General features: G+C 54.0%; 1 protein-coding gene across 1 annotated transcript; it reads left to right on the forward strand.

The window, feature by feature from the left end:
* Positions 1 to 2,293: 2,293 nt before the first annotated feature.
* On the forward strand, positions 2,294 to 14,019 carry FAM83C (family with sequence similarity 83 member C). Its single transcript, XM_026503365.4, has 4 exons — positions 2,294 to 8,110; positions 10,228 to 10,395; positions 10,613 to 10,737; positions 11,242 to 14,019. The coding sequence occupies exons 1-4, from the start codon at positions 7,598 to 7,600 to the stop codon at positions 12,680 to 12,682; spliced, it is 2,247 nt and encodes a 748-aa protein (XP_026359150.3). The 5' UTR covers positions 2,294 to 7,597; the 3' UTR covers positions 12,683 to 14,019.
* Positions 14,020 to 14,271: the final 252 nt, after the last annotated feature.

Here is a 14,271-nt window from a genome sequence, read left to right on the forward strand (position 1 = left end):
GAGGGCTGACCAGGGACTGGGGTGGGTGTGGGAGAAAGCATTCAGGGGTGGGGTGGGGTGGGAGGGGGAGGAGTAGGAAGAGCAGGAACCAGCATAGGAAGTAGAGGCTGGGGTAGGAGTCAGGGGAGAGGAAGCTTCGAGAAGGAGGAGGTTCTTAATGCTGCATGCTGCAGAGTTGGAGTTGGGGCCAGGGAGTAAGTGAATGAGGCTTTAGAGTATTCCAGGAATGAGATTTTTGAGAGAATACAGAGATTGCAGAGGGCTAAGAAGGCAGGGTATGGCAGCAGCCGTGGTATCTTGGTAGGTGCCTAGCTGAAAAGAAATGGAGAAAAATTGGGCAGGAGTTAGGAGAGTAGGGTAAGAACTAAGGTGTTTGCAGCACAGAAGAAAGCTGAAGATGGGCTTGGGGGTGAGGAAGAGCCTGATTAAATGTGAAGCACTCAGTGGAGTAGGAGACCTCCCATAAATGTTAGGAATTATTAGATCACTCTGGAAGTGGGAGCCTGGTCTTGAGAACAAGAGCCTGGCTTTGGAGGGGAGGAAGGAACTTTTTCCTGAGACTAGAGATTGGAGCACAGATGGGGACAAGGGATTTCTGAGGTGAGGGCTGAGAGGGGAAAGGCCAACCAATGCTAGTCTCGATGCCCAAGGAACCTAGAGTTATCAGCCATTGGGATGAAGGGAGACAGAGTGGTGGGCAGAGAACGAGACGGTCCCAAAATGTTTGAACTCTTCCCTTGGGAGCAGTCCTCCTGTACTTGTTTCCCTGGTTCTGCCTACTTCTAGCCTCCCCACAGCATCCCGCTATGTCTTGCCCACCCCCACCACTGGGTTTTGCCTTAGCGAGGGGTAAGCCAGACCCCAGGCCCTGGCCGTGATCCTCTGCCCACTCACCCCTGCCCCAGTGTTAACCACCCATGGCAAATCATCTGTGGCTTCCAGGAGACTTCCCTGGAGCCATGCTGGTGAACCCAGGACCTGACATTACAGGTCAGTACTTGAAGACTCCCTACTGAGGGGAGAAAAGATCCTAGAGATCCTGACTGGAGAATTCCCAGGAAGGCAGTCTTCAAGTACTGACCTGTAATGTCAAACAGCGATGGGGGAAAAAAAGGTGATGGAATATATGAGTGCTAGAGGAGACTCGGAGACCTCCAGCCCAGCCTTCTTACTTTATACATAGGAGGCTGTCATCCTGAGAGGCTCACTCAAGGTTCACAGTTGTGAACCAGAGCCATAGGCTTGTGCTGGGTTGTTTCTTCCTAATTTTCTCTCTCCCTGTGGCCAGAAATGTCTCTTTACCTTCCAGTTACCATCTGAGAAAAAGCCTGCCGCAGGGCTGTACCCTGGTGGAGATGAGGGGTGGAGACATGGTTGCTCTAAGGTTCCGGAATGGGTCATGAGCTCTAAACCCCAAAGCACATGGTTTATACCTTGGCTTAACCTGTGTCTTATAATTATTTATGAGTCTGCCTTCCCCACTAAACTGTGAGTTCCTCCAGGGCAGAGAACAAGTCTTACTCATCTTTGGGACCACAGTGCTGCCCTAAAGGAGGCATTAAATACATATTGGATGAACTGGATGGACAGAGGGAGGGGAGAGGTTGGGATAGGATGGGGAGGGTGAGGTAGCTGGACTAATAATGTTGGGGGCTTAAGAGACCATTAGATAATATCTCCTCCCAGGTTCAAAATGAATTGAGAAATAAGACATAAGAGACAGACAGACAGACATGAAAACTGGTTTTTTTTTTTTTTTAAAAGATTTTATTTATTTATTCGACAGAGATAGAGACAGCCAGCGAGAGAGGGAACACAAGCAGGGGGAGTGGGAGAGGAAGAAGCAGGCCCACAGAAGAAGAGCCTGATGTGGGGCTCGACCCTGGATCGCCGGGATCACGCCCTGAGCCGAAGGCAGACGCATAACCGCTGTGCCACCCAGGCGCCCCGAAAACTGGTTTTTTACCAATATTTCTGACAAAGCTGATTGAAGAATGTAGTTTTCACTCTCAGGCCAAATGTGCTTGTTAATAACCTCCTAAAACTTGGGGTGCCTGGGTGGTTCAGTTGGTTGATCGTCCAGCTCTTGATTTTGGCTCAGGTCATGACCTTGGGGCTGTGGGATTGAGCCCCAATGGCAGGCTCCGCGCTCAGCAGGGAGTCTGCTTCTCTCCTTCCTTTCCCTCTGCCCCTTCCCCGGGCTCTTCTGCACATGTGCTCTCTTTCTCTAAAATGAATAAATAAATCTTTAAAAAAAAAAAAAAAAAAAACCTCCTAAAACTAACCATGCTTACCTCCACCTCCCCACCCCTCCCCCAAAGAGCAGACCTCTCCCTCCCCATTACAGGGGCAGAACTTCCTCTGGAAGTTTACCATGTAGATCAATGAAGAATATGCTATCTTTGCCTACAACAGAGCCAAAAGAGAGAAGGGTGGGGGTGGGGTAGAAAGCTTCAGGCCAGCTCCTTCTAAGCCACCAATCAGACAATCCTCCTCCCTTGGAGAGGAAGGGTGAGTGAAGAGAAAAGAGGGGGGTGGTCCTCTTGCACCTGCCCCTCCAGGAAAGTAGAGTGGGAATTCCCTCCCTGTATGGAAACACTCTTGAGGACAAGTCTCCCACCATCAGATGGAATGAGGTGGATGAATGGATGGGGGGGGAGGGTTGAGGGAAGGGAGACCCCACCATCACAGTGTCTGCAGTCTAGACCCCAGACACAGCCACCCTTCCAAAATGGAATTCCTAAATTTGCATTCTTGTGATCTGCCTGCCAGAATGCTCATCTGTGTATGAAGGGTGAGGAGAGGACCTTGTTTCCTGGGAGCTGGAATAAGAGGCCAAATCTCAGAGCCACACTCCACTGACACAGCCAGAGGGCCATGTTAACATTCGGAGCCAGCCTTTGGTCTAGAAAGGGCAGAGACTGACGAGGGGAGCTCCTCTGGTTGCTGCTTCATTTGTTTTCAGACCTCCACCAAGCCCCTGCCCTTTCATGGCCAGAAAGCTCTAGAATCCAGCATGTACTGAACTACTGCTCCTCTCAGGCACTTGCCATAGACTAACCCACTTATTCCTCTCAAAAACCTGGTGAAGGAGGTGATGTTGGACCTATTTTAGGGATGGAGCCACTGTGACTCAGAGTTGTGATTGTTCAATTTACCCATGAAGTGCTGGAGCGGGTGGGGCCTCCTGAAGGCCTGTGTGGTGCTCAGGAACAGAGGACCACACCCATCTGGGTGGTTTCTGGCAGTCTGGTGCTTCAGGCCCCTCTCCCCCTGGGGGTCGGCTTCGCAAATTATCCCAAAACACAGCTCCAGGAATCTTGCCAACCTTGCGCCACTGTCTGTACCAGAGCCAGGAACTTAGCAAGGCCCTCTTCAGCGTGTGGCCTGCAGCTCTTCCCCTGCGCCACAGCCCCCATCTTCCTTCGTAGCTACGCCCTCGCCGCTCTAGTCCTCCACCCGGGAATGCCCTGCTTGTCATCCTGCGCACCTTCAAGTCTTTCCCATCCTTTAATATCGAGCTCTGGGAACCCTCACCGCATGTCCTGTGTCTCTAGCTGGTATGTCACTTCACCTTGATTCAAGGGATTTGGGCACACCCTGGCTCTCCTACTATCCCTGGCGGCTTGTCCCGGGAATATGGTCTCCCCTGACCCAGAAATAAAATGTATGTGGCAGTGTCGGCATCGGAGCAGCCTGCAATGGGAGAGCGACAGCCCAGCCTCTGCCCCTGCCGTCCCCACATGACAGTCACCTACCCAGGCGCCACTTGGCTTGTGAGAGACAACAGACAGGGCTAAATGGCCCCCAGGATGGCAGAGTGTTGCCAGGCAGGCGCCTGACACATCTTCTGGACATGACAATATTTTTCGTCCTTTTAATAACAGTTATTAAGGGCCCGTGCCAACACACTGCCGCCGGGGGCTGGGCTTTGCTATCTGTATGCTCCTATCTCGCTGGGTCCCCACCCCGAGGCCCAGCCCCAAGCCAGCATACACCTGTCTACCCTCCCATTGCCCTTTACCCATTCAGCCCGTAGCAAGGGCAGCCAGTCCTGCCACCTGGGGAATTTGATTTGATTTGCATGCTTTCATGATCAGGATGTCAGGGTTACCTTGGAGCCCTTTTCACTTCACTTCAGTCTGCCCATCCCTGCCTCTCTCGGTTGAGCTCCCTGTGCACACACCCAGTACGGCACTCCAGAGTTAGGGTCAAAGACCTCCGCTGCTGCCCAGACACTCATGCACACAAATAGATCTGCACCCAGATGTGCACACAGGTACACATACACACATGCGTACACAGGGAAACATCCACTGACATACGACTAAAGACAACCAAGCAGAAATACAAATATCACAGATAGTATGTACACGTACATACGTGCATAGAGGTATGGTTATGCATGGGCATGTGTAGGTATGTTGAGTTGAACCATATGAAATTACCAATATTCAGTGTTTTCTTGCATTTTGTTTTGTTTTGGTTCTCTCTCTTTTTTTTTTTTACTTACAAAAATAGAATCTAGGGATGCCTGACTGGCTCAGTCGGTCAGTCGGTAGAGCATGTGACTCCCGATCTCAGGGTTGTGAGTTCAAGTCCCACACTGGGCATAGAGCTTACTTAAAAAAGAGGGCGGGGGCGGGGGGACACCTGGGTGGCTCAGTCGATTAAGTGTCTGCCTTTGGCTCAGGTCGTGATCTCGGGGTCCTGGGATCAAGCCCCACGTCCCATATTGGGCTCCCTGCTAAGTGGGGAATCTTTTGTTCCTCTCTCTCTGTCCCTTCCCTCCACTCATGCTATCTCTCAAATAAAGTCTTAGAGAGAGAGAGAATCTAATACAAACGTGGGCATGGAGGGAAATCCACAAAAATCTAGAGCCAAATTAGTACACCCACATTTAAGCAGCATTATTCACAATAGCCAAAAGGTGGAGACAACCCAAGTGTCCATCAGTGGATGAATGGACACACAATGTGGTATAGACACACAATGGTATATTATTCAGCCTTAAAAAGGAAGGAAATTCTGATTCCTGCTCCAACATGGACGAACCTGGAGGACATTATGCGAAGTGAAATATGCCGGTCACAAAAAGACAACTACTGTTTGATTCCACTCAGATGAGATGCTTAGAGTGGTCATATTTATAGAGTCAGAAAGTAGAGCGGTGGTTACCAGAGGCTGGGGGAGAGGAGGGAACGGGGAGTTGGTGTTTAATTAAGGGTACAGAGTTTCGACTGGGGAAGATGAAAAAGTTCTGGAGATGGAAGGTGGTGATGATTGCACAACAACATGAATGTCCTGAATGCTACTGAACTGTACACTTAAAAAATGGTTATGATGGTAAACTTCATGTTATATGTATTTTGCCACAATTAAGAATAATTTTTAAAAAGATAGCCAAAAATATGTATCATCAGATAGACGTGTAAACACTGAGGGATAAACACAGGAACTCAGCAACACAGAATCGCGCTGCCTCCCCTCCCAGGAGCACTTCTCCAACCCAGATAGGCCCCTCTTCTCCCCTTAAACAAAGCTGGAGATAAGGCCCTAATGAAGGCCCTGCCTCCTTGGATACCCCCACAGCTCATTACCCTCCCACGGTGGCTCTGCTTACTCAACCTCCTGCCCCTCACGCAGCCTCCCCTCCCCTAGGGAAGGGCCTCCTTAGAGCACCTGGTGCTCCAATTTCTGCCCCTGCCCCTGGAATGTGATGGAATGGCCCCACATTTCACCTCCTGGCCTTACCCTGACCCCTGGGCTCCTCCCTTCCAGGCTCCTCAAAGACAAAGGCACATCCCCATTCATCTTTGGTCCCAGGGCCCAGCTCGACATGGGAACCTCTCAATCCCTCTGCCCCCTGCCATGAATGTGTTGGGCCCCGTGTGAAGCTCTGTGGACATAGGATCTGTGTCTGGTCTGAACATGACCTTATAAAGCAAGTGCAATCAGTATCATACAAGGTTGTGAGACATAGTGTTCGGTCTCCTGCCCTCCTTAGAAGTGGGACACCTCGAGCTGGCACTGTGCACCGTTGTGACCACGTCTGCCTGGCCTGCCTCCCTCACTAACTGCCATCTGCTGACCCCTCTTCTCCTGAGCAAAGCCTCCTACCCATGCTCCTGAGGACTCTGGGACTCTAGCCTTTGTTGGGGGCAGAGAACAGAAACCTGCCTACTCTGTTTGCCTCCTGACCTTGCAGGTGCCCTGCATCCTCTGAAACAACCTCTCTCTTTTTTCTTTTTTTTAAGATTTTATTTATTTATTTGACAGAGACAGCCAGTGAGAGAGGGAACACAAGCAGGGGGAGTGGGAGAGGAAGAAGCAGGCCCCCAGCAGAGAAGCCTGATGTGGGGCTCGATCCCAGAACGCTGGGATCACGCCCTGAGCCGAAGGCAGATGCTTAATGACTGCGCCACCCAGGCGCCCCTGAAACAACCTCTCTTACTAACATTTACTACTCAGCGCCTGAGTTGTGGAGGAAGGCTGCGGCGTGCCCCATGCCAGGCCAAGGGCATCCCTGGAGTGGAGGGTTTTGGAAACCTAGCTATCTGGAAGAGCATTTCTCCGGTGTGGGCCTGGGCCCACTGCCCCAGGTGCGCCGGGGTACGTATAAAAACAGGCTCCAGAAACTTACTCAGACTTCCTCGATTTGAATCTCAGATGGGTGGAGCCTGGGGATCTGCATTTTAACATTTCTCAGCTATTCCTGGGATCTAAGGTGAAAGCCACCACTCTAGATCCTTGGAGGATGGGCTCAGAGCCAGGGTTGGGGGTTGGGCAGGGGACTGTGAGTGTCACAGTTACGAAGGTAGAGAGTGGCAGAGCCATTATGGGAGCAGAGAGGTCCGGATGGGGACAGACAGGTGTTGATGTCCTTGACAGTTGTGTGTGACACTCTGTTCGGTTCTTATTTAGGGCCTGTGTGCAGGTGTGTCAAGGCTTGGGATAGCCACCGTGGTTTGGGGTTACGGCTCGACTCTGAATTAGCATTTGGGTCTGTTTACATGAGTTTGATCAAAATGTGTGGTCTGCGTATGTCAGCCTATACTCTTATGTCCATGTGTCGACTGTCCATGTGTCAGCCCATCTGCTTATGTGTTCGCGCCTTTATCTCCATGTCTTGAGTCATTTATCCACCCTGGTGTGTATGTGTGTGTGTGTGTGTGTGTATCCCTGAGCAGGCCTGGGTACGTCTGGACCATAATCCAACCTCCCTGGGGGCTCTGGAAGGTCAGGGTTTGGAGGAAGCTTGCTAGGAGCCTGGTGGGGATGGGGCAGATGATGCTGGGGTGGGGCCAGGGTGGGGGTGGGCAGGAGTGTGTGCTAAGGGCCTGGCACTGCCATTTCCCTGGGCGGGCGAGTCTCAACAGCAGGCAGACAGGTGAGGCTGACCTGACAAGTTCTAGAGGCCAGGGGCAATGGGGCGGAGCATGGCTCTGACTTAGGGTGGCAACAGGTTGGGGGCCCTGGCACATCCAGGGCGGGCAGGCAGGCAGTGGTTCGATTGGTGTCTCTCTCCTGCTGCAGCCAGCCCCAACGTGCAGCCCATGGAGCCTGCTGGAGGGTGAGGGCAGCCAGGTGGGCAGGCATGTTCGGAAGCCTAGGCCCTGGGGACTTGGGAGCCCAGGGCATGGCGGGACCCCTGCGGGGCAGGGTGGAGGAACTGAAGCGGCCATGGTGGCGGGAGGCCTCCCCACTCGTGCTCCAGCACAGTGAGGCTGCCCGGCTGGCCGCTGACGCCCTCCTGGAGCGGGGCGAAGCTGCCTACCTGCGGGTCATCTCCGAGGAGCGGGAGCTGCCCTTCCTGAGCGCTCTGGACGTGGACTACATGACCAGCCATGTGCATGGGGGCCCTGAGCTCAGTGAGACCCAGGGACTGGAAGCCTCAGGGCCTGACCGCCTCAGCCTGCTCTCAGAAGTCACCTCGGGCACTTACTTCCCCATGGCCTCCGACATAGACCCCCCGGACCTAGACTTGGGCTGGCCTGAGGTTCCACAGGCCACGGGCTTCAGCCCCACCCAGGCTGTGGTCCACTTTCAGCGGGACAAGGCCAAGAACATCAAGGACCTTCTGCGTTTTCTCTTCAGCCAGGCCCGCACGGTAAGGGCCTTATCTCTTCAGACATTTACTTCACAGCTGTGGAAACTGAGGCCCAGGGAGGGAAAGGGACCAACCCAAGGCCATACAGCAGCTTAGGGGGCAGCATGGGACGAGAACCTCTGCTCTAGAGGGTGGGCATGTTTACCTTCGTAACCCCTTGGCATTCAAGAGCATTAGTCCACACACGTTCTGGAAATGCATGCAAAATTGTGCATATTGCAGGGAGGGCTCCCCTCTGCATCTTTCTTGGGAGAGGGTCCATGGCCTTCATCAGATTCTCAGAAAGGTTTATGATCCCAAACTAAGAACTCCAACCTTGGTGAACATTTGAGTCACCACCTTGACTTACAGAGGAGAAAACGGAGGCCAGAGGGGGGCTGGAACTTGCTCAGGGAGGAGAGGAAGGGGCTCTGCCTCCTGGTGCATATCCCCAGTCACACCTCACCCCTCACCTACCGCATCTCCAGCTGGGCCTGAAGCAGGGAAGGGGCACTGGTGCCTGGGCCTCAGCATGGCAGTGGAGGACTGGGCTCCAAAGGTAGTTTTGCACCAAAAGGGAAGAGGAATGGAGGCTTCTGGGCTCAGGGATGGGGAGCAGGGGCTCAGGAGAAAGAGAAGCAGCAGAGCTGGTATGGGTGGTCGGTACCTGGGAAAGCTCCAGCCACAGACTAACATAGCTTCATTCCTGAGCCCTGATCTCTGACTCTGGAGGCAGGGGAATGGATCAGATGACCCCAGGAAGGATCTGAGGTGAGTTAGGCTCAGTGTCTCTGTCTGGGGGAGCAGCCCAGAGGGTGCCTGCTGCAGAGATCAGGAGCCAGCATGCTGGGATCTCACGGGTACCTCCAGAGCCTCCCTGGCAAACCTGCCTGTGCCCCAGGCAGGGGAGGGCCAGGCCTGATTGGCACTGGGAATGGGGTTATTAGTGAGGTGGCTGCTGTCGTCACTCCTGCCCCTTTGATCTTCCCTGCCTGACTTTGTTCCCCCCACCCCTGGCCAGGCCTGTGCCAAGGAGGCATCCTCCAGCACTTTGCCTCCTTACCCCATCTAGACCCCCACACCCCCACCCTCTGGGCCAGGAGCCATGCTTCCACTCTGGACTGCCACGGACTCTCAGAGTAACCTTGGGAAGTGCTTCCTTTTCCTGTGGGCCAACATCCTTATTTGTCAAGCAGGCAAGAGGAAGGGAACATTTATTGAGTGCCTGTCGTGTGTTGAGTATTTTCACATATAACCCCCAGAATTACAACATATAGCTATCATTGTCCCCATTTAACGGATGAGGAGATTGAGGCCTGCCGAGCTAAAGCAACTCGCTCAAGGCCGCATCACTTGGAAGTAGCAGAGTGCAGATTTGAATCCCGTTCTGTCTGGCTCCAGAACTGGATCGCTTTGCCTTGCACCTCTTGTGTCTCAGCCTGGAGGAGGAGAGGCAGTTCTCACAGCACATATATGCAAGGGGAAAAAGGGGCAGTTGGCGGCTTGATGGTGCAAGGGGTTTTTCTGGACTTCTCTGAGGCAGTCCATTGTAGGAGGAGACCACAAGCCCCAGCCCCACAACTGAGCACAAAACTTGGTCCCACCTTGTGTGGGTGGAAGTGAGGGAGTCTGTGGGGATAAGATACCATGCCAGACCTCTGCAGCTTCACAGGGAAACTGAGGCAGGTCTGGCAAAGGGCTTGAGGATCCCAATAACTGTCTTGCAGCTCTAATTATTGAGGAGGGAACCTCCGACAGAGCTAGGCCTAGAGCTAGTGGGAGAGTATAAGGGGCACTGGGAATCGGGGTCTGGGTTCTGCTTCTGACTCCCCCACTCTGGGCCTCAGTCTCCCCACAGATATCTTTGAGAAGCTTATGACAGATAAACACTCTGTCCTCAAAAATACGCACTCAGAAACTTCCAAGCATATTCTGGGCATTCGAGACGGTGGAACCTCCCTGTATCGAAATTAAGAACCCCTGAGCTAGGCTGTTGCTAAAAGCCCTTCCAGTCCAGATATTCTCACAGGCTCCGGCCTCCTGATTTTAAGCCCAGTTCTCTTTTCCTGGGACCCCAGCTCCTACCCCTGGGCTGGCCAGTGTTCCAGGCAGGGCTGAGTTTCCCCTACATCCCCCAGGTGGTGGCTGTGGTGATGGATGTGTTCACTGACATGGAGCTTCTGTGTGACCTCATGGAGGCCTCGAGCCGGCGTGGTGTCCCCGTCTACCTGCTTCTGGCTCAGGAGCACCTCAGGCACTTCCTGGAGATGTGCTACAAGATGGACCTCAATGGGGGGCACCTGCCGGTCAGTGAGAAACAGGGGCGGTTACGGGGGGTGGGGAGGCGGGGAGTCAGGGAGGGCAGAAGAGTCAGTTGGGTGGTCAGTAAGCATTGGAGGTCGATGGGAGTGGGCGATTGAGTTCCCTTAGCTGTTTAAGGTTAGAGACTGCATGGGATTTAGACATGGCTTGAGCCCCATTCTCACTAGGGCACCACCCAACCTCCTTCCCTTCTTGGCCCAGAATATGCGTGTGCGGAGCACGTGTGGGGACACATACTGCAGCAAGGCAGGCCGCCGCTTCACGGGGCAGGCCCTGGAGAAGTTTGTCGTCATTGACTGCGAGCAGGTGGTGGCGGGCAGCTACAGGTGAGCATGTGGACAGGGCAGAAAGGGGCCGGGGGCTGCGCCACTGGCTGGTGAGGGCACCCGGGATCTGGCGGCTTGAATTGGCCTCCATCTATCCATCCCTTCCAACATGGACCGAGCAACCGCCACGTGCCAGGCATTGCGCAGGGCTCAGGGGGTAGTGTGGGGAGCAAGACAGCCCCAGGCTGGGACCTAGAGGAGCTCATTCTGTGGAAGGATTGCTTTAATGCCTTTGCACCTCAGAACTGGACGGACTTCAGGGAATCTCACCATAGTCCCTTTTACAGATGGGAGATGAGGCCCTGAGATGGGAAGCCATGGGCCCAAGTCCTCTAAGCTGAGCTTGGACTAGCACAGACTCTTAAGTCAGAGCTCTGTACCCCCCTCCCCCTCAATTGGGTCCTCATGGTGGTAGAGTTGTCTTGATACGCTCCCCTGGTTGTGACCCCTGCCTAACCCCAGGGTCCTGCATTTTGCCTTCTGACCCTGACCCTCTGCCCCCAGCTTCACCTGGCTTTGCAGCCAGGCCCACACTAGCATGGTGCTGCAGCTGAGGGGCCGCATCGTGGAAGACTTTGACCGGGAGTTCCGCTGTCTGTATGCCGAGTCTCGGCCTGTGGAGGGCTTCTGCGGTGGCGAGGATCCCGTATCTCGCAGGGCACTGTGTCCTCCCCCAGCAGCCGTGGGCTTTGGGCGTGGTGTGCCAAGCCCCTTATCCTCCTCACCCTCCAGCACCAGCCTCAGCAGCATCAAACACTCACCTCTAATGGGCCATTCCTCTTACCTCGCTCCACCAGGAGATGGTGGCTGCAGTGACATGGGTATGGCGTCCTCATCCCTGGGCCCTGCCCGCCGCGAGGCCAGTGGCCAGCCCTCTCTGCAATGCCAGCTGTCAGACCCAAACCATGGCTCCCTGCTAGGGCCCTACAGGTCCAATCTAGGCAAGCTGGGGGTGTCCCCATGGTCCCAGTCCTCTCCTGCCCTCAACCACAATGGTGCCAGCCCCTTGACCCTAGCAGTGGGATTACCTTTGCTTGCTCGCCAACGCCCCCTGCTCCCCTTCCCCCAGGGTACTGTAGCCCTGTCCCGGCTCCCAGAGAATGGGCTCCTGGGAAGCCAGGAGTGTAGACCCCAACGAGGTCGCTGGGTACCTGGCCCAGCCCTGGAGACAGTGGAGGAGAAGAAGGTGTCTATGAGTCAGAGCCAGAGCCAGTTGGATCTCCTCGTCCCCTTCCCCAGAGCCAGAGAAGCTGGAGGCCCTGATTCTGGGGTTAACCCCAACTCAGGCTCCCTCTGGCCTGGAGAGCAGGCCCCAGAGGACAGGAAGTTGTCTCCAAACCAGAGATACAACCAGCTGGATCTCCTGCCCCAGACCCAGGGTGCTGGGGGTACCCCTGAGTCGGGTTCCCCCAGACCTGGCAATCGAATCCCAGAGGACAAGAGACTGTCCGCAAACTACAGCCGCAGCCAACTGGACCTCCTGGTACAGTCCCCCAAGGCTGGGGGCCCCAGAGTGCCCCCTGAAGCCAGCTCCTCAGCCAGGGCTGGCAAGCAGGGTCAAGATGAGCGACGACGGACCCTGGGCCACAGCCAGCTGGACCTCATCACAAAGTTTGGCCCATTCCGGGGCGAGGGTCCTGGGTCCAATGGTCTCCCCAGACCAAGCACTGCTCGAAAGGCTGGAGTGGGCTCTGGGGATGAGAAGAGGCTGACCCTGGGCCACAGCAAGCTGGACCTCATCACCAAGTATCATCAGTTGCAGGGCGCCAGGCAAGGATCTGAGCCTGGCCTCCCTGGAGTCCCCACAGGTGGACATCACAATGGTAGTAACAATGGCCTGTTTGGGGATGAGAAGCGGCTGACCCTGGGCCACAGCAAACTGGACCTCATCACTAAGTACAACAAGTCCAAGTTCAAGCTGCTCCGAAGCCGCTTTGAGTCCTAGTCCTACTCCCAGCAGGGATGTGTCCCTCCACTATCTACTTAGACTCTAGATTTACCAAGGTTCCAGACTCTGGGGTGCTCCAGCAGGGGCTGCATGGGGAGTAGAGGGTGTCTAGAAGCCCAGGTTAGACACTCACTGGGTTCAGGATTGTTTATGCACACACACACACACGCACACACCCAGAAATGGAACCCACAGTACCTGCCATTTGCTACTGTGCTGGGCACTTCACACCGGTTAATTCTCATCCTTCATCCTCATAATATCCTACAAGATAGACCTCTAGGAGGTATACATTTCTAAGGTCATAGGTATTATCTTCCCTATTTTATAAATATGGAAGCTGAGGCCCAGAAAGTTCAATGGCTTGCTTGGAGTCAGATCCAAGTCAGTGGCAGAGCCAGCGCCCAAACCCACGTCTCTGACTCTTAAGATTGTGTTTTTGCACATGGCACACTGTTATCAAGTGTTCACATGTCCATGCACACAAAATACGCACATCACAGAGAAGCCCCAAATGCCTACACAATACACTGACAGGGTTCACATCCACGAACTGCACACCCATGATGCACAGTAAGTACACAAAGGTCCATGTGATAAACCCAAATACTCAAAATTCTAGTTACAGGTACTCAATAAGTGTTATATGGCTAAATGAATGGCTACACAAAATCCATGCGTTCAGTGCACACAGTAGACCCCTCCGGATCCACAGGTGATAAATATGCACATAACCACACACACACACACACACACACACACACACACACACACACACAGAGGCATGCACACCAACCAGTATCTTCTTTGACCTAAGCTGTGTACCTGGCCCTGTACTGAGCATACCACAGGGCTGACAAGTGAATCAGACTCAGTTCCTGGGAGACAAGGATTAAATGCATAAACCACTGGCGGGCAAGACAGAGCTGTATCTAACTAAAGGCTAACCAGTGACAGGATGGTGGAGAAGGAAGGGCAGAGAGTGGTGGTGATGGTGGAGTGATGAGCAGTTTCAAAGGAGGCAGCCTTTGAGCCAGGCCTTGAAGGATGGGGAGGATTGGATGGATGGAGGAGAAGAGGAATTCCTGGCAGAAGGAAGCAGATGAAGAGAGGCCAGGGGGAGGACTGGAGGGGTGGGTCTGAGATGAGCTGGGGAGGATGTAGAGGGCATGGATACTCAGACTCTGACACACGCACAGGCTCACACATCATTTTGCTGAGTGTCCCTAGAAGCACAGGCTCTGACAGGTTGTACATCCTTTTCCTGAGCTTACTACCTGCCTGGGACAGTTTACACAATACAAATCAATAAAGGCAGACATGCTATGACCCAGTGACAGCCTGGCGTATTCCAAGAAAGGCGGAGTTATGGAACTGCATGTTGAGGGCTGGGAAAGGGCACCATTCAGTCCAACTATGGAGGGGTCCCTGAGGGAGTGTGGATGGCTGCAGAAGGGCTGGGGGTGTGGGGGGAGGGGAGGACAGAGGCTCCAGGCCCCCTCTACTTTCACTGTGACATTCTTAGAGGCCCTGGGGCTTTTGTGGAGTCTACAAAATGTAGATTAAGTTCCTCTGATCCATGAGAG

The sequence above is a fragment of the Ursus arctos genome, unplaced genomic scaffold, assembly GCF_023065955.2.
Source record: "Ursus arctos isolate Adak ecotype North America unplaced genomic scaffold, UrsArc2.0 scaffold_16, whole genome shotgun sequence".
Classification (NCBI taxonomy): domain Eukaryota; kingdom Metazoa; phylum Chordata; class Mammalia; order Carnivora; family Ursidae; genus Ursus; species Ursus arctos.